Raw genomic sequence first — 24055 nt, 5'->3', positions numbered from 1 at the left:
TAAAACCCATAAATTCTTAGGGATCGAACTGTAATAATGTCTTTGTAATTTAAATTTCAGTCCTAAAATACAGGGTAGTAATGATTAAACTGACCCTAATCAAAGCCCTCTGGGATTGATTCAAATGGATCTAAGTCGATAAATCTTGGTATGTACAGTACAGTAAAGTATGCTGGTCATGCCATGATGGGGAATAGAATTCGGGAAAATAAAAATTAGTTTAAAATTTCGACACCAGGCAAATATATAGCGCTTCAAGAACAGAAACCATGAGTCAAAATAAGTCAACAAATAAGGAGGCCATTTTTAAGCAAGCCCATTATGGGTTCGGCTAGGCCCACAATGGGGCCTGGCCGGATGGTGAGGATCGTGGACGGCCGAATGGCCGAACGGTCAAGATGGCAGCCTACCGCTTTGGGAAATCCGGGATCGATTCCGGACGGGTCGAAAAAATCCCCAGAAATTTTTCGGGGTGTGATCCGATCGGATATGACGGTCCCTATTCCCTTCTGACCTTTTACGCTGCAACAGGTTGGTAAAACCCGATCTCGCAGTCGTAGGATGGCTAGGAGGGCAAAAAGTGAGTGGGGAGTGAGTCGGTAAGCCGGCAGGCGTCCTTTCAACGACAGGAGACAGGTTTAACAAAATAAACAAGCATTTATTTAAATAATTAAGCTAGGATACAGGAGGCTATAACAATACATAGGCTAAATGAGGTTAAATATAAGTTAACCAACAAAAGAAATAAGGTCACTCTAACAGCTCTATCGGCTATCCTGAGAGAAAGTTCACAACGATCTAAATACAAATATATGAGGATATGACTAATATGCGTTCGTTGAATGGGCCGTATGAATCGTAGTCGGCGCAGGAACGGTAGAATGGCAATGGAAGTGCGAAGTGGCTTTCTGTCGTATGGCGATGTTTTTTCGGTCGCTATGTCCGGTGTATGGAGACAAGATGCACACATTAATCAAATTAATTTTGTCGCCCGGAGCTTCCGGGGTGTCGAGCTTTTATACGTTCTTCGTGGGAAAGGAGTCACGTGATCGACTTTTGTTGACACTAACGGTGCATTCCGATCAATTAAGTGTAAACTTTCCCACCTAATTGTGAAAACAATCAGTGACCTCCGATATAATTCTCACCAAGTGTATTTTTTTCATCGGAGTTGTTTACAAAGTTTTTTTTCCGACATCTGCGAAAAAATCGCGGGGCTCACAAATTCTTAGCAGTATAATTTTGGTTTATTTCAATAAAAGAAAAAGAAATTTAATAATTAACACTTAAAAATTAAAACACTGTATAAAAATAAAATTTTAGTTCTGTGTTTTACCGTTTCGGCGCTGCGTACTCTACGAAGTAGAGAACACGTGCTTCGATTTTCATAATGGTTTTTAAAACATGTTTTACATCTATTTAGCAGTTTTTAGTGAATTTATATAGGATAAACAATGTTTGGCGTTAAATAATGAATATATTAAGAATGACTTCTTCAAATAAATTACCGATTGTGGTGGTAATAGGAGCCACGGGATGTGGTAAATCGAAATTAGCTATCGAACTGGCCAAAATTTTCAATGGGGAAGTAATTAGTGCTGATTCTATGCAGGTAAATTTTTAAGCATAATTGCAATTCTGGATAACACTCTTGGGATCTTAACACAGCGTAGAGCATCTCTATTGCTCTGTTATGATCCCAACAGTGTTATTCACATCTTAAATCTCACTTATTTTTACATTGTAGCAAAAGTATAAACATACCTTTTTTTTTAATTAATTTAAATTTAATTTATTATTTAACAATAAAAGTTTTATCAGATGTTTTTATACTTTAATTAAATTATATATACAAAGTTTTATAATAAATATAAAATAATTATATAATTTATACAGGTTTTTAGATTTTGACTACAGATCACCAACTTTATTACTCAACTTACTTGCAGAAATGTGTAATGTTTTTGATAAACCAAATGAAAAAAGTGGAAAAGCTTAAATAAATTTATTTACAGGTGTTAAGGTAATGTAAAAATAAAAAAGAAAGTTCAAAATAATTGCGTTTTTAATAATCGATAACCCAGTTGAGCTCATTCACCTCCTTCGAGTTTTGTCTTCGACGCCACAGTATATTACCGTGTTAGACTTTAAATTTCATCCCCGGTGTCAGAGTGAAGTTTAATTTAATTTCGTTTTGTTGTTATATTATTTTCAAACCATTCAAATTGTCGTGTTTTAATTTACTCTGTTATTAGGATAAATTTTTATTTAAATTTTATTGATTAACAAAAACGTACTCTTGTTAATAAGGCTAGAAATTAGTGAGAAAGGTTTGGTGCTGTTAATCTTAGAAATAGTTCTAGCTACATATGCATAGTAGTTAAATTTTATTATTGCAAATATACACAAATTACCACAACTTAATTTTATAATTAAAAATCAACCGATCTTAAGTTAGAAAACCTACTCGCTTAGAAAAAATGATTAATTTAACAACATTTAATAATTAAATGGAATATATTAAACTTTGCATTATTGTTAAAATAAAATTAATTTAATTAAGATTTGTGATTGGTATAGCCCAAACCACTACTACTTCCATGTAGTAAAAATATTTCATGAATTTCTTGTTCTGTTAGACCAACCATGAGGCATTGTTTAAATTCCTTTCAAAATTTCTAAACACTTTAAATTGCCACCGTATTTGATTTCAAACTATTACTGGCCTTTATTGGCCATAATAATAAGAGCAATTTAAATTATTATATGTATTTAGTCATTTTTGGCCCACCAGTGGCCGAGTGGTCTTCGTACCCTAAACACTGGGAGTTCGGTCGTGTGTTCGCGCCGCGATCGGACAGGCTGGCTGCTTGGAGTTTTCCGGGTTTTCTCCTTGCCAATAACGACTAAATAGGAGGCCAGTTCCCCATAAAAGTCCTCCCGGAAGGCATTAGTTTCCCTCGCGTAACATCGCGTCCCAGAGAAGGCAACGGGAAACCACTCTGGGTTACTAACTTTCCCTAGTATACACCTTGGCGCGTTACTAACTACTTACTAACCTACGCCAGGTGTCGCCGACGTCAGGAATCTGATATGGCACCATGAAGAAGAAGAAAGAAGTCATTTTTGAACCTGTATTTATTATTTTGTTACAGTCCAAAATTTAAAAATTGAAATAACTTTTAAACTAGTGATCAATTTTAATATATTTTGGTAAATTTTTATATTAATTATATTTAAAATCTGTAGCTATAAGTAATTTTTATCGGTTTTTAACCTAAAATTAAAAAGGCTTCAAAAAACAGGTGTGTTTATACTTTTATTACAGACTGTATGTATGTGCTATATTACATAAGTAGTTTGAAAATTTAAGTTATATTGGTCATCCTTAAAAACTACACTCGCAGAGCTGTCAATTGCAGATCCCTAGTAGGACCATCCAGTTAGGTTCATGTTCTCTAATAGTGGTTCCCATAGCAGTGAAATGTTGACAATGACATTTAGTTAGTCAAGATTTTTGATGAAACAATGGCTATATTGAAGAAATCAGCCGATCATTGAAGAACAATGAGGGACATTCTTTTGCAAATGGAGCAAATCCATTTGATACATGGTTTACCAGTGATAAACTATATAACATGCAGATTGATGCGGCTTAGAAACATGCCAATAGTTTTCATCCTCAATCCTTGCCTGATATTAACTATCAAGTAAGAGCCTTTTCAAAAATTATGTTTTTGGGAAAGTCCTTATTATATGTACTGAGCTTCTGAACTGGTGATCTCCTTTGTGAGGCATGAATCCAGAAACTGTAGTCTTCATTACCCTTAACTGCAGCTTTTTCAGCCAGAATTGAATGGCCTTTTTTTTGTTCTTTGGGCTCATTCAATCCAAACTAAGGAACAAAGCTTGGGACCCAAAAAGCCACCAAGCTGGTAGTGGTGTTAAAACAAATACGTGTATGGCTGAGGTTTAAAGTTAGTAACAATTTTATACCTTGGTAATCAGAATCACCTGCACAATAATCATAGCATGATTCCTTGTTGAAAACCAACCTGAAAAAGTGTTATCTGTTTTTTGATTGGATGTAGAATTTCAAAAGGTTGGAGGAAGAAATGAAAGTTTACACCATTATCTTAACTCATACTTAATGTGTTAAAAGATTTTATATTACCTTGACTCTATGTAATACAATGGGTGATCAGTTAACGAACATAATCCGTTTCAAGACTTTGTTCACTATTCGAATTGTTCGTTATCTGATTATCGATTTACCATAGGTTTCTATGGTAATTTGATTAATTCATTCTNCAAGTAAGAGCCTTTTCAAAAATTATGTTTTTGGGAAAGTCCTTATTATATGTACTGAGCTTCTGAACTGGTGATCTCCTTTGTGAGGCATGAATCCAGAAACTGTAGTCTTCATTACCCTTAACTGCAGCTTTTTCAGCCAGAATTGAATGGCCTTTTTTTTGTTCTTTGGGCTCATTCAATCCAAACTAAGGAACAAAGCTTGGGACCCAAAAAGCCACCAAGCTGGTAGTGGTGTTAAAACAAATACGTGTATGGCTGAGGTTTAAAGTTAGTAACAATTTTATACCTTGGTAATCAGAATCACCTGCACAATAATCATAGCATGATTCCTTGTTGAAAACCAACCTGAAAAAGTGTTATCTGTTTTTTGATTGGATGTAGAATTTCAAAAGGTTGGAGGAAGAAATGAAAGTTTACACCATTATCTTAACTCATACTTAATGTGTTAAAAGATTTTATATTACCTTGACTCTATGTAATACAATGGGTGATCAGTTAACGAACATAATCCGTTTCAAGACTTTGTTCACTATTCGAATTGTTCGTTATCTGATTATCGATTTACCATAGGTTTCTATGGTAATTTGATTAATTCATTCTGGAGACTCCAAAAACTAAAAAATACAGTGGTGCCTCGTATAACATACTTAATCCGTTCCAGGTGCATGTGCGTTAAATGAAAAGTCCGTTATACGAAATGCATTTTCCCATAGAAATACATCTTAAAACATATAATTTGTTCCACAGCATAAAATAACTGTACCATAAAAAAAATGAAAATGGAGCAGTCACCAATTATGCCGGGTAGTCAGATGATGTGAGAAGGAGGTGGAGGAACACTTTCTTCACACATTCATACAGATACAGACTTTTTACACATTGCAGCAGGTCTCTTTTTATTGTTTTTTAATCGGAGTCAGATTTAGGAGAGGCTACCGGAGCTTGCAGGGTCAACTCCTCTTGTTCCATCCTTTGTTTTTTGGTAGCTGGCTTCTTGAAAAACATGTCCAAGGTGGTCTGTTTCTCTCTCTTCTTCAACACCTGTCGAAAATGACGGACAGGGGTGTCATTGTAGAGATCATTGATCCTGTTGGCTCAGCTCTTGGATTTGGATAATGAGTGTTGGTAAACTCCTGAACCTCTCCTCATTTGACAAGAAAGTTTTTGTCAACTTTCATTATTTCTGATGATTTCTTGTTTGTTTCAATTGAAATCATCTTTCTGTTTTTTAGAAGCCATGATTTGCACAACACTTGAATAAATGTAAATACCCTGCACTGAGGTGATGTACTGTACGTAATAAACAAGGGAGCAATGATATACTGTACGTAATAAACAAGGGAGCAAGCCAAATTCCAACGGGAGCTCTGTACTTCTGATATACTAATAATATATTCTAATAATACTAATATATTATAAAAATAGCAGATTGTCATTGGCAACGGCAAAAGAGTNACTGTACGTAATAAACAAGGGAGCAATGATATACTGTACGTAATAAACAAGGGAGCAAGCCAAATTCCAACGGGAGCTCTGTACTTCTGATATACTAATAATATATTCTAATAATACTAATATATTATAAAAACAACAGATTGTCATTGGCAATGGCAAAAGAGTAGAAACATCATTCGCACTTATTCGCAGCCAGTCCATTGCTCGAGTCACGTAACGACCAAACAGAAAGTCCATTGTTCACAGCGTCCGTTATTCGAGGCACCACTGTATATACTTTATTACTACTTTTATTTATATGTAATAATAAAAATACATATATACACAGTATTGCATTTTTATTAGTTATGTTTTTTTGTTTGTAGGGGTTAAAGAATCTGTCCAATGTCGATTGCTTTTCTCTCTTCTTCAGGATTTTTCAGAAGTAATTAATAGCATTGTAATTGTAGAGATCCCCAAGCCTGTTAACCTGAACCTGGTTTGTATGCCATTCTAAGACCGTCGATCTGACGTCCCCACTTCTTCAAAAGATCTTTAATTAATAGCAGATATTGGCATTAATCCTCTTTTTCAGAATAAAACATATCTCACCAAGTTTCTTGGTGTTCTTCATTGAAGGGTTCTTGGCATTCTTCATTGAATAGTTCTTGATGTTCTTCTGTCACCAGATCTGTTTCAGGTTCCACAATGAGCTCTTCATTGTTCTTTATATATCAGATGTGATTTTTGTTACTCCTTTAGCTGCTTGAGTCTTCTTGATTATACTGTATCTTTCTTAGATAAGATTGAACTGTGCCCTACTGTAGATTTGTTCAAACCATACTGCCCAGCAACATCAGACATCTTCTGCCCAATCTATAACTTTGCTATTATACTCTCACCTTTCGAAAATAAAAACCGACGCAAAACTTAACGAGTGCCCGCCCAACAGTCTCGCAAATACAATAAAAGAATTGTTTCTGTCAGAAAAATAAAAGGCTGGAATTACAAGGGAGTATTTCAAAGTTTGAGGAATACTAACCGATCAGTATATATCGGGTTGAGTGTCGATGTTGACATCTCCCTTGCTCCAAAAAGTTTCAAATTGTTACCTGAAAACAAGGGAAAATCAGTCAGTATTTGCTATTTCCGTCACTTATTTTTATGTTTGTTCAGTGAAGTGTTCGTTGTCTGATCACAAAAATCTTTCGTGTAAGTGTTCGTTAACTGATCACCCACTGTACTTTGTTTTGATTGTTTTTGGTTTTTCAGTTATGTCATACAGTGTGCAAGAGTATTGCAAAATGGGGTCATGGCTCAGCATTGGAGTAGCAAGGCTATACAGTCAGCAATACTCAACACAATATTGCTGATCATCAAGTCATTCAGTGTCTTGACTGTTGAATATACAAAACAGGTAGATTCAAACCACTGCTGAATGTATATAGTGGAAATGTACTGTACATTTTGTTTGTACCATACCTATTGAGGATACCATATATTGAACAACCAGTAGCTGGGCAATTGCACAATAGTTAGATGCACTGTACTATTCATTCTGCTCAATGAGGACTTTATCCATGATTTTGCATCCATCACTTCACATGGATGCAAAATCTTTTGTCAGTAGGATTTCCTGTAAAGATAGGAGTACTGTGAGTGGCTGTTACAGCAACAAACCTCAGATAATACTTTCATCCATCAAGATTGTGTTCAGTAATGCAGAACACAGTCAGAATTCTGAATGGTTTTCTGGGTGGAACTAAGAATGTTCTGAGCATTATTGAATGATTATTCTTTGCCACACAACTAGGAAAACTGGCAGACTAAGTTAAAATTAAATAAAAAATAAATATAATAAATTAAAATTGTCATTTCTTTATCATTTAAAATGATATTATTTAATCCAGCATGAGCAGCCATTACAGGCATAAGCATAAAATTCTTCAAAGCAAAAAACAAGAGAGACTGAATGATATCACTAAATTCAGTAAATCTACTAAAAGTAGTCTGTGTAAATGATAAGAAATCTTACAGTGGGCATAGTCAGAATTACGAGAATCTTGTCCAATATTGTGGCACAGCCTGACTAAGTCAGAATTATGTTAGTAAACACAGTCCAAATCATGTGGACTGACAAAGCAACATTTACACATGAGGGTATCTTTAACAGCCCTAACAACCATGTTTGAGCATTAGAAAAATTTCCATGCTATACATTTACAAGCATACAAAGTCCATTGGTATCAATATTTGATGTACAAGGTCTGTTCAAAAAGTATCGGACCTTTTTTTCTTCTGCGTAAACCAATGATGCGAGAGAGGCCTCCTTCGGTGGAGTTGTGGAGGGGACAGCCATGCACAGCCCTGGATTTTTTCCCGCCTGCAGGAAGCGTCAGTCGTTGGCAATCGGCCTATGAGTGAGGTCATGTAGTGCGCTCTCGTCGGATTCCACTAAGCTGGAAAATGACTGAACAACGTGAGCAGCGATATTACATCAAATTTTGCCAAAAACCTTGGCGATACCCGAGTGTAAACCATTCGCAAGATTCAGCAGGCTTTCGGGGACGATCCTCGAGGCCAAAAAAAGCGCGGCAGGTCCGCAGCAATATCAAAGGTCATGTTGACAGTTTTTTCGACTCTCGTGGGGTGGTGTGTCGTGAGTACGCACCACAAGGCCAAACCATCGCAAAGGAGTACTACCAGGAGGTCCTTCGTCGTCTTTCCGATACAGTGCGACGCAAACGACCGGATCTGTGGTCGATCAAAACTTGGCAGCTCCATCGTGATAACGCATCCGCCCATTCTGCGCATCTGATTCGGGCTTTCGTCGCCAAACACAATACTCCTGTGGTTCGTCACGCTCCGTACTCTCTCCACATGGCTCCGTGTGACCTTTGGCTATTTCTCAAGCTGAAAATGCCGCTAAAAGGAACCCAAATTTAGTCGAGAGAAGACATCATGCGAAATGCGACGGACCGGCTGATAACCATTCCAAAAGATGCGTTCCAGCAGTGTTTCCAGCAATGGCAGGAACGCTGGGAGAAGTGTATACATTACCAAGGAGACTACTTTGAATGGGATTAGTGTTTTGTACCTCAAAGTCAATAAATTTATTTTTGCCGACCAAAGGTCCGATACTTTTTGAACAGACCTTGTATTGTGCACAAAATTCTTGTGGGACCATATCTTCTTCCTGAATGTCTGACAGCTGAAAATTAGTTTTTTTGTGCAATGTCTTGCTGGATTTTTTAAATGACATACCTTTGGATTTTTTGTTTTCTTTAAAACGTGTTTTAAACACTTTGTTTTGAACATTTATTTTAAAACAAACAACCCTAGGGCCATATTCTGGTCACTTATCTCTCATCTCTTCTTTCAGAGACGAATGATGTCGAAAAAAGACAAAATTTGTCTCTCAGAGACAGGCAATTCTGGTCATTCATAACAATCTCGTATTTGTTGTTGATGTCATGATTCTATTAGGTAGATTATGCATGTTCAGGTTATCTGCACATGCAAAACAGTATAGAATTTTAACCAATAAAATTGTAAAATTTTTGAAATTGTAGAGTACACATTCAAATAAAGCATGTAATTTTGATAAAGATTTGTTTTTTGTTTGGTAATGTTTTTAAATATTGTAATGTCAAAATGTCTCAGATAACATTGTCTTTTATAACAAAAAATTTTATTAACCTAAGTTATAAAAGCATACATATTTAGGGAGAAATTAGAATGGTAATATTTCGAAAAATACTTAGAGAGACGGATAAGGTTAACAGCATATTGAATAGTTCAGAAATTGATGCAGGATCGTTAAAAAAAAGATGAAGTCAGTGGAGTTACCGAAGTAGCCGCTTAAAAAAAAATCATAAGTGTAATAATGAAAAATTAATAATTAATCAATTATTAATTTTTCATTATTTATTTGATTTATTTGTTAATTTTCATTAGTGCATCCACTAGGGTGTTTTCCGTTAATTCTTTTCTGAGATAATGTTCCTAATATAGTTGTATAAGGCAAGTAGCGTCCATATGTCCATATTGGATATAACAAAATCAGGAAGAAAACTATCTGCTTGTCTCTGAGAGACGAGAACCTTTGAGAGAAAAAGTTGTCCAGAATCGCATTTGGAGAGATGTGGTGATCTCTCGAGACTCTTAAACAAATGATTAGCTAATCAGCGACCAGCTTGTGACATAGATACTGTCTTTCAGATACAAGAGATGATGACCAGAATACAGCCCCTGGTTTCTAATGTTATCCTTCAAGTCTGTAAGTAAATAAATATTAAAGATTTCAGAGCACTTGTTGCAACATGCATGGTGGCTTGTAGCATCATCAAGTCTATTCCTCACAAGTAAATGTTTCATTTGATTACCCTTTGTTTAATTAAGTAGTAATTGAAGCTGTCACATTGTGAGAACACTTCTGAAACTGTCTGAATTGCAATTTTTTCCTGTAAAGAAATAGAAACTGATGCCATAAAGTGTTATACTAGTTATCAGTTTATAAGACTCATAATATACATAAGTAACATAATAAATGTATAAAGCATATAAACAGATATAAAGTATTTACATAAAATAAAAATCTGAGAGAACATCTGCATCACTTTTGCATCTCGCAGATCTTTGTAGAAACTGATTTGGACTAGTACCTTTAGGCCATACTGAGTAACATTGTAGCAAAATAGTCTTTTACTAGCGGACTATGATATCTGATGTAATGGTAGGAAATATTGAAAATACAAACAAAAAGTCATATACAAATCAATTTTAATTATTTGAAGCAATTGAAACCATTTATATACTGTTGTTGCTTAAAAAAATACTTACTGAAACTTGTCAATTTATTTCCTGTAGTTATATTTTATAGTAAATTATTAATTAATGATGTGATCACTAATATTAAAAATATATTAACAGTGTTGTACTTATGAAACTTTATTTATTTTCAGGTGTATAAAGGATTAGATATTATCACTAATAAAGCTACGAAGGAAGAACAACAAGGAATTCCTCATCATTTATTAGATTTTGTTAATCCTTTCAAAAGATTTATGATTACAGATTTTTCAAACCTTGCTCTGCCTTTAGTATCCTTTCTTAATAAATTTTAATGCTAATCTATTATAAGCTAAAATATTTATAATAGTTCACTAACCTGCCATGCCCTTCCATGAACCTAGAATGATGATTATTAGTCCAAAATTATTTCTTTTTTTATATATTTATAATGAATTAAATTGTTTAGTTTCTTTTTTTAATACAAAGTTTTAAAAACTGCATAAATGCTGTTTATTTAAATTTACATTAAAGGATGCTTATATAATTTCAAATAAATGTGAACAAAATGTAACTGAAATTTTCAATAAAATCTTATAACTATAATTCTAAGCAATTGTAGACAAATTTTCTTCAGGTGCATGTATGTAATTTTGTTTTTCAATCTGTCCCCTTTCCACAGAGTGTTCTTATGCAACCATAATAAAAATTGTTTTATTGGAACATTATTTTGTAACTTGACAATGGCATGAAGTTTTGAGAATTTAATGTTACCTAAAATATTCTTGAAGATAATTTGCTTTCTCTGAATGTTTTAAGTATTGTGATGGTCGTCTTCAGAATGAAAGTACAGAATTTTAGTTTTAGAGTTTAGTTTTAGTTATCAATTATATTTTATGGCATGAATTATAAAATTGTTCAATCATTTATGATAAGTTTGCTAAAGAAAGATCATTGGGCTGCAATTTGAAAAAATTGTAGACCTATAAATTCCTTCTGTTGTCCATCCTTCCTTAATCTTCAGAAGGAATAATGCAACAACTACTGCCATATGACATTGGACAAATTTCATATTGCCATATGAAATTTGTCATATGGCATTGGTGGTTGCTTTATTATTGTGTATTGGGTTTTGTGGTGATGTTTATACTCAAGAGGAAGTTAGATAGATGAAAAAGAGACCAGATATGGGAAATGTAGGAGCAAGAAGCCCTGATTAGCTATATATGAACTTTTGGTTTGCGCCAGAACTCGGTTCAAAATTTTCCTCTGAAAACAGTGGTAGATGATCGGCACGACTCTATAGATAACAGGAAAAGTATGATGTACAGGGGCAAGGCACTACTAATTTGAGGTGGAGAGCATATATTTTTAAGTTAAATAAATTAAGAATTTGATTATAATTTGCAGCCCAGCATTGCAATCATGCCACAATAAAATAATTGCTTTTTCTTATTAGAAAAGTTCTTTAACTTTGAAATTTCAGATTGATAACATAATACAGAGGAAAAAATTGCCCATTATAGTTGGTGGAACAAACTACTATATAGAATCATTACTGTGGAAAGTTTTAGTACCAAAAGTAAGATTATTTAATTTTATATAAAATACTTATAAAATTGCTAGTATTATTTCAATTACAGAAATTAATAAAAACAAAATTTGAATCAATCGATACAGCCAGATTTTTATGCTATAATAAGACTGACTAATTATTAACATACTAAGTAATTTGAATTAGAGGTAGGTGATTAAGCTGAAATCTTGTGTTAAATTTATTCATTAGAAATGAACAAATAAATTCAGAATACGTTAGAAGAAAAGATTGATCCAAACCTGCAAACCGTGGTTTCTGTGCAGATGCATTACTAGTTACACTAACTGGACCTCCATCTGATATTTGCTTTCAGACCAATTAATTTAGAAGATATAACCATACTGTTTGCTTACTCATTACTTAGTATCATAATTACTTAATCATATTATAGTCCAATAGGAACCTGGCTGTACCATTTGATTATTTATGAAAAATTTGATGTTGGCCAAATGCCACACAATATGCTATCTATCAATACATATCACCATTCAGAGTCTGTTTCTCCTTTGCTTTGGATCCTCTCAATTTATCACATATGGTATTGATAGAAAGATGGTTCCCTTATCAAAACTTGAATTGGGTTACACAGGTAAGTGATAGTATTGCTTCCTATTTCCAGGGCTCTTGTTTGTCCTACCTTTCTTAGTTTTAGAGTACAAAATTTTGGATAAATATATATATATTTTTTTGTTTTAGTTATTCATTATTCTAGACTGGATTAGAAATTCTTTGTAGACTTCTGTTTTCAGAATACTATAGCTATTTTTCATCTTACTTTCTTATTCACATATCACAGAAATACAACAACTGTATAATGTCACATATATAACAGGAATTTAAAACCAGTTAAATTATGATTGCTGGGTTATGTTGAACGGATGTATGTAGACTGGCTACCAAAATTTGTCTATATCCAAATAATGGAAAGAGTCTAACATTGAGGGCAGCCACAAAAATATTTTTAATAGTTTTACTATTAAGAATATTCAACTAGAGAATTATTGTAGCAGATAGATAAAGTTGGAGAAAGATTGTCTGTAGCATAGAACCTTAGAGGTTCACAATGCTAGCAAGATAACGATGATTATGATAGGAGTTTTTCTTGTAAATCAAGAAATCGTCATTCTGTTGATAAGTCATGGCTCCTTGATTTTATATTGTAAATAACACTTACTTCATTCATAATTATAGATAACAAGCTGACTGCTACTATAACATGACAAACACCTATTACTTATCCGTCAGTTTCAGATCTTCTAGAAAATTCTGCATTCTTGCTAGTTTTATTCATTTAACTTTGTTTCCAAGAGTAAAATTTGAAAAACAGGAAATTAATCAGGCACTTATTATTGAATTGGGAATAGTGAAATTACAACTGGTCACTTAAAAGGGGTACAAGACCACTTTGATTGAAATGTTCACTTATGGGAAGTTCAAATAACATAACATATGGATTTTCAAGGAGAATTTTCTATTTACTTACGCAAGATGTTAATTACTAAATGTTTTGCTGTTCTTGTTTTTATTTTCTTTTACAAAAGTTTTTGCAATATAGCATATAGTGAGTGCAGGAGAGATGATGGAGCCCACATACTATTAGTAAAACATGTAATTTTATAAACGTTTTACTAATGGTGTATTTTATAAAATTGTATAACATAATGTATTTGATGACTTATAAGACACACTTGCTCTATGTCTTAGAAGCTGAATGTGGTAATGATGATGATTATGATGATCATATCAATAATGAATCAGAAAAAATAAACTTACTTTTCTAATCACTTAAAAAGGGTTTTTGGATGAATAAACAAAAATTCCAAGATCAAGAATTACTTAAGAGAGAATTAATTTCCAGATATTTTATTTATATACATTTTGGATCTATCTTCATGTTGATCCCTCTTTAGTAATATGTACATATAACAAGTAAAAATAAACTTGTTTCTTCTTTTAACTGAAGATTTAACTGAATTAACATGCGACTCGATGCAATGAAATTTTATTGTGCATTAAAATTCATTTACCTAAGTGTGAGAACCGAGGGGGTTAGTTGTCCCCATTTACCGGCGGCTCGGTCAGAGGATGGCTTTATAGGAGGGCAAAATAAAATTGAGTGGGGAGGTCAGTGAGTAAGTTGACAGGTTCCCAAATGAATACACAGGTTGAACAAGAATAACACATTTAATAAACAACTATAAAATAGTACATATCAAAGGCTAAGGTGAAGATCTACAAAAATTCTATTCTATATCGCGACAATGATTTGTCTTTCTTATGAAACATCTAATCTCTATTCTCTAAGTTAAGAGATGACAGAGAGATCTCTAGAAGAGAGAATTCGCAGAGAGAGAGTATACAAATAGATATCCAAAAACAAATACCTCTAAGTTCCCGATCCGTAATATGGGTCGTTGGTAAAAACGTTCCTGGATCGTCACGGCAGTATGGCGGTATTGGTCAGTAGATGTGGCAGTCGATGTCCGCCTTTTGGGGATGGCCGCCCTGTGGACTGCGTCCAAACCCTCTTTATACTATTTTTGAGGGGGTGAGAACTATGACATCATTCATGATTTATACGCACACCTGTTCGTGTGTTGATGTCTAGATCTAGCTTGTACTGACAATTGACACAGAGAAGTTTGTTTAATTTATTGCTATCAGTGTCTAGAAATAGGTTTGACGGCTCTCATCCATAAATTAACATTCATCTGACAATAATTTCTTTAACCTGGTCAACTATCTAGATATTGTTTATATCAAACGTCGCGTTTGACTACGAAGGAGGCGATTTATTGCCGTAACCACGTGTCACGTGCAACCAAAGAGGGGGTAAAAACATCTCTTATTCCTGTCTTGTTGATATTAACGACTATAGAATTACCTTTAAACAAATGGAGGAGATTTCTTTTATTGATATACTAACGATTTTTTTCAAGGAGATCATCTCGGTCATTGACTGCAGAAGTCCCTCTTTTTCCCTTTTTACCTAATCACGAAGTTTATTAGACTGCTCCAAAACAAAAGGGTTTTGGATCGTCACATAAGTACTCCTCCTCAGGCAGATAAGCATTCTACAAAATGATTACTTTGTACTGAAAAATTTATTTTTAATTTACTATATTTTGCTGATTATGGTTTTTATTAAGTTTTTATTTAAATGCTTTAATGTTTTGTAAATATTAGAAGTTCAATAAAAAAAGAATGAGAATGTGTTTTTGCTTTATTATTAGTAAAGTGCATGTTTAAAAAACTGAAAGCATTTAAGGGATTCAGATGCAAAAGATAATACAGAAATCCATCATTACTGCAAACTGATTCTTTGCCCCCTGACTGGCCTTTTGGGACTTTCTTACAGTACATCCCTGTTAATGTGAAATCTCCTGTAACTCAGTTACTGGATTGCATCAGGCTACTTTTCAGCAGTTATATTTAATTTTATTTTTTCTTTATCAAATGAGTAGAAAAAATTTTAAGTTTCTTTATTCAATATTTAATTAAAAAATTTTTTTTAATTGTATCTAATTTCCATAAAAAATATGGAGTATAAAATTACAGACTACTCTCATTTTTATATAGATTGACCATCACTAATCTGTCAAGCAAGCAATAAAGTGTGGTGTAGTATTCTCAAATTTTTGACAATAGCCAATCAACATTCATTGCATATGCAGGTACAGTAAGGAGATGACTAAATGAGTTGCACACAGGTGTATGAGTAGAGTTCAAAGGTTCCAAAAACAGCCACAGTTCTGTGGAAGATTCTCTACAGCTAGGACCACAATAGATGCCATGGAGAATCTTCCACAGAAATGTGGCTGTTTTTGGAACCTTTGAACTCTACTCATACACCTGTGTGCAACTCATGTAGTCATCTCCTTACTGTACCTGCATATGCCAATGGATGTCTGATTGGCTATTGTCAAAAATCAGACAACACTACACTGCTCCATACTTGAAGGTTAGACTATTTACAAAAATATCAAATTTTCGAGTCTATCTTAATCCTTTTTATACACTCCATAAGTAACAGTTAACATGGGCTTTATTGAAGAATATACTTCTTAAAACAAAGGTAAACAATAAGTACTTATTATTTACCTTTGTTTTAAGAAGTATATTCTTCAATAAAGCCCATGTTAACTGTTACTTATGGAGTGTATAAAAAGGATTAAGATAGACTCGAAAATTTGATATTTTTGTAAATAGTCTAACCTTCAAGTATGAAGAAATATATCCTGAGTAATTACAGAAATTGTATCCACTACACTGCTCTTGATTCATACACTGCTGGAGAGATGCCATCAGTCCATTGTCTTATGTTTTTGTTTATTCACAGTGTTGCCAATTACAGTTGTTGTTGCCTTTAAATTGAAATTTTCATGTGTCAAAATTACTATGTCATGCTACTTCGTGTGTCAAAAATACTATGCTCATCCTCCTGACTTTTAGTCGTACTTTTCTGGTTTTCTACTGAATGTGCTTTGTAGAATTTATCCACAAGCAACAGATTTTTGCTTACAAAATAACAAAGGCTCACTGCAAATATTAACATGTCCAGAATGTATATTTAAATAAAATTTAAGCAATAGATCAATTTTTGCTTATGGACATTGTTTTGCATCTGAGCTCTCATTTAGAAACTAAGAAATAAAAATTACATTAAAAATTAAGAAGGAAATTTACATTTAAAAAAAAGAAAAGAAATTATAAGACTTGAACATCAGCACTTTTAACATTTAAAAAAATATGATACTGAAATATTGCTTTTCTTAAAATTATCCTTCTTTTTTATTATTTGTTGGTACTCCTTGTTTTTACTAGTTGCCTTCACAGTAAATTTGACACAACTAATATGTTGTATGTCAAGTAATAATAATAATTTTAATTGCAGAAAGATTTCTGTAAAAAAAACTTTCTATTGTGTAGGTGCTAAGAGAGCTGTTATTTGTACTGTTAATGGGTTTAAATCAGACCCAGTAGAGACAGGATGAGAAATGATTCAAATTTCCAAAATTGAATATAATTCATACATTGGAAGAATGATAGACAGATTTATTAACTACATCATAAATTTTCATATTTAGTAATTACTTTGAGCAATCACAAACATGGATTAAACCTCAAATTGAGGAATATGATATGACCACAACTGCCGTAAATGATCAGGCTAAATTTGGATATAATGATTATAAATTAGAAATGAATTTGGCACTAGAGTGAGTGAGGCATTAGACGCCATCTCATATTAAAATTAATAATTATAATATTTAATTAATTAATTTAGATTAAACTGGAAGAAAAGAATTGGCCCGAATTGAAACTCACAACTCCTGCTAACCGTGCAGATGCATTGCCAGTTACGCTACCCGGACCTTCGGTTCAATCTCCTCTTCCAGTATATATAAGCTTACGTTAAAACCACCGATGATTATTATGGTGCTGACTGGGGACGCAATCATGCTCTTGGCCATTCAAATCTTAAACTTATATATACTGGAAGAGGAGATTGGATCGAAGGTTCAGTAGCTTAACTGCCAATGCATCCACATGGTTAGCGGGAGTTGCAGGTTTGAGTCCCACTTTGGGCCAATTCTTTTCTTTCAGTTTAATCTAAATTAATTAATTAAATATTATAATTGTTAATTTTAATATGAGATGGCACCTAATGCCTCACTCTAGTGCCAAATTCATTTCTAATTTATAATCATTATATCCAAATTTAGCCCGAACATTTACAGCAGTTGTGGGTGTATATTTGCTTAATATATCGGATTTTGGTTGTGTATATTTGTATGATATGACCTAATGGGAAATCACCTTGCAATTCAGGATTTGGACTAACTAATTTTGGAGAACAACTACCAATTAGTTTATATTAGTCAACTGAAAACACCTAAAGCACAGTCATTGATTTTGATGATAAAGGAAAACTTCAAAAAAGTGGGTTAAATACAAATCTAAGGATTTATTAACAAACACTTGCTGTATTTTTGTGGAATGACCGGCATGCCACGCAAAAACGGGAAGATCAGCATGCTGGAAACCCCAGGGTTATTGGCATGCTGGTTAAACTGTGACTAAAATATAAAATTAATCAGATCTAACAAAACTAGTTGTTAATTAATTAAGGAAAACATTCTTCCCATTACAATGAAATAATAACATTGTGATTTGACTGACTTAAAATCAAGAGGAGAATTTTCGTTTACAATTAATAACTTACATTAATAATTTGTATTAAATTATTCATTACATTAATAATTTGTAATTAATAATTGCAATTATAGTTAGTGTAGCTACACTGACCATCTACCTTTAAAAATAACACACCTTCTCAAATCTGATGTTAATTGGTATAAACTGAGATAATTTACAGCAAGTTTCTTAAATTTAGTATGTTTATTTTTGCATTTTTGAATCAAATAACAATAAAATACACATAAAAAAAAGCACTTTTGGAATTCGAAGAATATTTTACATCATTATAAAGAAGACAAAATGAAGAAATCAGACATATAATTATAGTTTTTGATGTAATGCTGACAGTTTCACAGTTTTAGAATAAAAACTGGTTTGTTTTTACGTGATGTAACTCATTCGTTTTTTTTTTTTTTTAGTGTGTCCTTTAGAGAGGGATGTATAACCTCACTTAAACTGGCATGCTGGCTTTTACCATACAGAAATAGACGATTTTGTAGTCTCCCCAGATAGACCAGCATGTTGGTCATTCCGCAAAAATATGGTACAATGAACTACAAATACTTGGTCAAACAAATTTATCAAAAAAAGAAAATGGACTTTTAATTAATATTCAGTCAACATAAAAATGAGTCTTACATAACAAACAGTTCTAAATTCAAAGTTACAATTATAAATTATGTTTTCACAATCTGATGCAAAGAAAATGGCAAAAACTCACTTTTGTCACTCAGATCACAATTATGAAAATTTCATTTTGGTCACCAATTATAAATTTTGCTTTATCTAATCAATTTACTTGTGTATTATATGCCTGAATGATGTTACAAATAGTCTGGGCTTATTTGCATTTTCTCACATACCAGTTTTTCATTTTTCTATATATTTTTTCTATTCAATTCTTGTTATCAGACTAATAAGAGATGACAAACTGCATGCATTCTACAAAATTCTCTTGGTCCAATGACATGCTTCATATGACAGTGCATTACCAAGTAGGCTTATGGTAAGTTAAATTTTAGCTTAATTTTTACAGTAATTAGGGAGAAAGACTAATAAAATACTCTAAAACAATATGTGAAATTCATTGCATTCTCTTGCAAGTCATGGATTAATAATAATTACTAATAAAACTGAACTTAAAAAAATCATTAAAACTTTCTTGTATTTACAAAAAACGTTATGTTTAGTATTCAAAGAAGAAATTATAATTGGATAAATGTCTCTCTCTTATGATTGTTTAATGTTTTGTAGGAATTGGTGGATAATTCGTTTTGTGGGAGCAGTCAAGAAGAGAACATTAATATAAATTCCAATAGTACCTTTGAAAAAAATAATTCAAATTCATTCAATAATAATCTTCCAGAAGATAAGATTTCTGACATTCAAAATGTTAAAAAAATCTTTCAAGTGCCTATAGATTTTGATACCTTGGACAATATTTCAAGTCAAGAGCTTCATGATATGTTAAGGATAATAGATCCCAAAATGGCAAATACACTTCATCCCAACGATAGAAGGAAAATCATAAGGTATATTTTTGTTAACTTCTTTTATTTAGTTATTGTTTGTTTTATTTAAAATTGATAAATATTATCCAACTATTAAATCATTTGAGAACCTCTTTTGCTGCATTTATGCCTTCAGTTGGTTTGGTCTCCCTTAATTAAGCAACTCAATACTTAGATTCATCACCTATACCAGGGGTGGCCAATAGTTTTTACCCCGGGCCGAATTGGAAAGAAAACTTTTTTCATGGGCCAAACCAGAGGCTGCCCTAGGAAGATTTTCAGGTGATGTGAGATCTGATTGTGGTGTCACCTCGTAGAGACTAAATTTTACATAGAGATTACAGATACATTTTTCACATTATCATGCATTATCAACATTCTATGCTGTACTTAAGAGATTTGTAATGGAGGGTTAACTCTAACCAGACAGTGAGTTGTTGACCTTTTTTTTCTTTTAAGCGTCAGAATTTTTCATCGAGCTATTCGGACTTGTATAGCTAATATTGAAAGATTAATCGTGGGCCGTATAAATTCATTAGACAGGCCAAATCCGGCCCGCGGGCCATATATTGGCCATGCCTGACCTATACCATCTAAGCAGAGGCCTGAACAAATTAATAGCTTGAAATAGAAAGAGTATCTGCATGCATGAATGGTACAAAACAACAAAAATAATCTGATTTTAGTTTAGTTTTACTTATTCTGAACATGGATTATTTGAAAATGTTATGTACAGTAGGTCAATAAAGTATTTTCACACCCTGAATTTTCTAGAAAAATTAGAAAACAACATGCATTGACAAATTTTAGAGGTTGCAGATTTACTGACTTTTTTGTTACTGGTAAAACAGTAAATTTTTAAAATGTTACCAGTTACTAGTAAATTACCTGTGATTTTTAAATTTTGACTCAAAACCCAAATGCAAAAATTAGTATGACTATAATTGTCTACTTGCCCACTCACCTGTGAGTGGACAACTAAACGAACTTTGGTACTCTACAACCAATTGAATTCTCTCTCTCTCACTTTTTTTTTTTTTTTTAAATGTTTCATTTCCTGAAAATAGATCATGCCATAAGGTTTTAGTTGCCATGAGTAAAAAGTGGTCAATGTAAGCACTCTCATTCAAATAAATGTGTTCCATTTTGCCAACTGAAATCACTATTGCACACTAGGTGTTATGATGAAGAAACAAATTACTAAACTGTGCAGTATAGCCATTATATGATAGTTTAAAAATTGTGAAGAACTGAAAAGTAGTAGAATAAAATCTCAATTTAACCGACAAAATTTCTGGTCATATCTCATGTGAAAATTAATACCTTGTTAATTTTAAAATGCTTTTTATACATAATTAAATGAACAGGTTATCTTTTTTCAAACCCAGGAGTCATTGCTCATAACTTCATGCTGCAACAGGAGTGTCTCAATATATTATCTTAAGACAAATAAATAGGAAATTTTTTTATGTTTTTAGTCAAATTAAATTTTGTTTTCTTTTTCAGAACATTAATTATATTTAACTAAATAAATAACAATGTCCCCAATACAATTTATTTAAGTGTTCTTGGTTGTTGGTTACTTTTACTTTTCATATACAGTGGGTGATCAGTTAACAAACAAATCAGATAACGAACACTTTCACGGAAGATTTTTATGATTGGACAATGAACACATGTTCGGATAATGAACACTTTACTGAACAAACACAAGAAGAAGCGAGGTAAAATAATGAATACCGATTGGTCTACCCTTATCTTCGGGTAACAATTCGAAACTTTTCAGAGCGTGGGAGATGTCGACATCGATGTTCTACCCAGTATATACTGATCGGATAGTATTCCCCCGAACTTTGAAACTCTCCCTTGTAATTCCAGCCTTTTATGTTTCTGACAGAAACAATTATTTTATGTTTTGTTCTGAAAATGCGGATTTATGCCGATATTTGCTATTAAAGATCTTTTGAAGAAGTGGGAGGATGTCAGAACAACGGTCTTAACCAGGCAGACAACGGCATCCAAACCAGATTGAGGTTAATAGGCTTAGGGATCTCTACAATTACAATGCTATTAATTACTTCTGAAAAATCATAAAGACAGAAAAGCAATCGACATTGGACAGATTTTTTAACCCTCACAAACGGAAAAAACATGACTAATAAAAATGCAAGACCGTGTATGTATGTATTTTTATTATTGCATATGAATAAACATAGTAAGAAAGTATATATTTTTTATTTATAGGGGGTCTCCAGAATGAATTAATCAAATTCCCATAGAAACCTATGGTAAATCGATAATCGGTTAACGAACAATTCAGATAGCGAACAAAGTCTTGGAACGGATTATGTTCGTTAACCGATCACCCACTTTTCATATACATTGTACTTTTATTATCACTTTTTTCATTAAAATATGCAGTTTATTATCTGGTTGAATGAAGTAGATTGATACTATATTCTGGTTAGAGTTTGTAGGTTTTTAAAACCTGGTTTTTTGAAGAAATTTAATTATTTGATTAAAAACATCAACATTTTGATACAAAATCGTCTCTGGCATAAAATGGGATTATTGTTAAATACTAAGTTTTATAAAACTAACTACAAGACAAAAAATTCATCTATGCCTAAAAAGTGGCCAATTTGGCTCAATTCAAGCTCTAAATGAGACAATTGGGACCTTATCAGAGCTGTAGAGCATATCCATAAGAGCAAAAAAGTCAAAGAAACCATACCTCTACAAGTGACCCTTCGTGTGTACAGCCTCCAAAATCGGGTCGTGCGAAATCGATTATATAAATATCTTCAAAAACTTGAAAAGGTGACTTTGTCCAGTCCTAGGACACTAAAGTAGTAGTTTTTAGTATTACAGGGTAAAAACAGAAGAACGAAAAATTTAATTTATTATTTAATGCTTTAAAGATGATTAAACCCAGCTCAGTAGCAAGTGAGAGAGTTTTTTTTCTATTTCTGGCAATTTTGTGTGCAAAATAAGGACATAGTTGAGCAATAGATCTATAGACGTTCTTTGCTTTCTAAAATTATATTTTCTTAGGGAAAATAAGAAATAAAATATTTTGTAGGCATTCATTGTTGTTTGTTTTTCTTAATGGTTTTCTATGGAGTAAATTTTATTTTAATGTGATATTCTAGCATTTTTTTTTTTGTTTTGTTTTGTGTAGATGTTGGTCGATTATATTTTGTTATATTCTTGAAATGTTATAAATATTAAATAAATTAAAAAGTTTTAAAATAAGTTGTAAATATCTCTTATTTCCTTTTTTGGATAAAAATTGAGATTCTTTTGGAAAATTGAAATTGAGAAAAGTTGAGATTTGAAAACCAGTTTTTTAAAAAACTTAGTTTTTGTATAAACCCTAATTTTGGTGGTAGGTTTTTGTTCTGAATTACTTTCAGCTATATTTCCACGAACTTCTCCTAGTGATATGCTGCAAGATCACAATAGGAAAGAAATTAAATATCGCCATTTTCCAGGTGATCTGGGAGTTGAATATCCAAAACTTGAACCAGTGTGATGGAGTCAGTAAACAAAAAGTCTGACTCTGATTCCAGCACATTTGCAATGTGCAATTCCGACTCCGACCTTATCCTCTTTTAAAATGCCAGCTGCAATTCCTTTTATAATAAAGATACCAACAAATATTTTTATCTAAAATTTCTATATAAAAAGTCGTACTAAAATTGATGGTGAGAATCAAAAAAATTGATGTAACAAATTTATCTTGGAAAAATTTTTGGGTACATAAAGAAATACACTATGTCTTAATAGCCACTTTATTGGTTAATTATGAAAAATTGATTTAAATTTAATTATTTTCAAGAAAAAAAATTAAATACAATAAAACAAAAAATAAATTAATAATAAAAAATAATAACGATTTGATGAATTGTCATTCATCAAATCGTTCACTTGGTCTCTGGTGTTTGATGGAGTTATTATTATGGGCAATCTCAATGTTCACATAGGTCATGAAATTGATACTCATTTAAATACAGCCTCACCAAACATTTATGATGTGAGGCAATCAAAGGATCTGAAAGTTGATACAAATGGTAAACAGTTTCTACAGTGGTTAATTGAATATGACAGTTGACTAAATTTAAAACAGTAAATAATAAGCTGAAATAATCCTTCTCTTTTAGTTTGTTGAAGTTAGATTCTGACCTAGGTTTTACTTTTTCATTGT

At 32.6% G+C, this 24055-nt stretch overlaps 1 protein-coding gene across 3 annotated transcripts in view; it reads left to right on the top strand.

Annotated features, from left to right (window-relative positions):
* The first annotated feature begins 1357 nt into the window (after window positions 1–1357).
* Window positions 1358–24055, top strand: part of LOC111618242 (tRNA dimethylallyltransferase-like) — a 38070-nt gene continuing 15372 nt past the window's right edge. For 2 of the 3 annotated variants that reach the window (XM_023359724.1, XM_023359725.1), the window contains exons 1-4: window positions 1358–1612; window positions 10713–10850; window positions 12026–12121; window positions 19592–19869. In XM_023359724.1, coding sequence (XP_023215492.1) covers window positions 1472–1612; window positions 10713–10850; window positions 12026–12121; window positions 19592–19869 — 653 coding nt within the window. In that variant the 5' untranslated portion in view covers window positions 1358–1471. Of the gene's footprint in view, window positions 1613–9994; window positions 10028–10712; window positions 10851–12025; window positions 12122–19591; window positions 19870–24055 lie in introns of those variants that run through there. The other variant, XM_023359726.1, reaches the window with a different exon arrangement.

This window comes from Centruroides sculpturatus, unplaced genomic scaffold, assembly GCF_000671375.1.
Source record: "Centruroides sculpturatus isolate CEXI.00-Female unplaced genomic scaffold, Cexi_2.0 scaffold205, whole genome shotgun sequence".
Classification (NCBI taxonomy): domain Eukaryota; kingdom Metazoa; phylum Arthropoda; class Arachnida; order Scorpiones; family Buthidae; genus Centruroides; species Centruroides sculpturatus.
The sequence above is the reverse complement of the archived record's forward strand: the minus strand, read 5'-3'. Positions and strand labels throughout refer to the sequence as shown.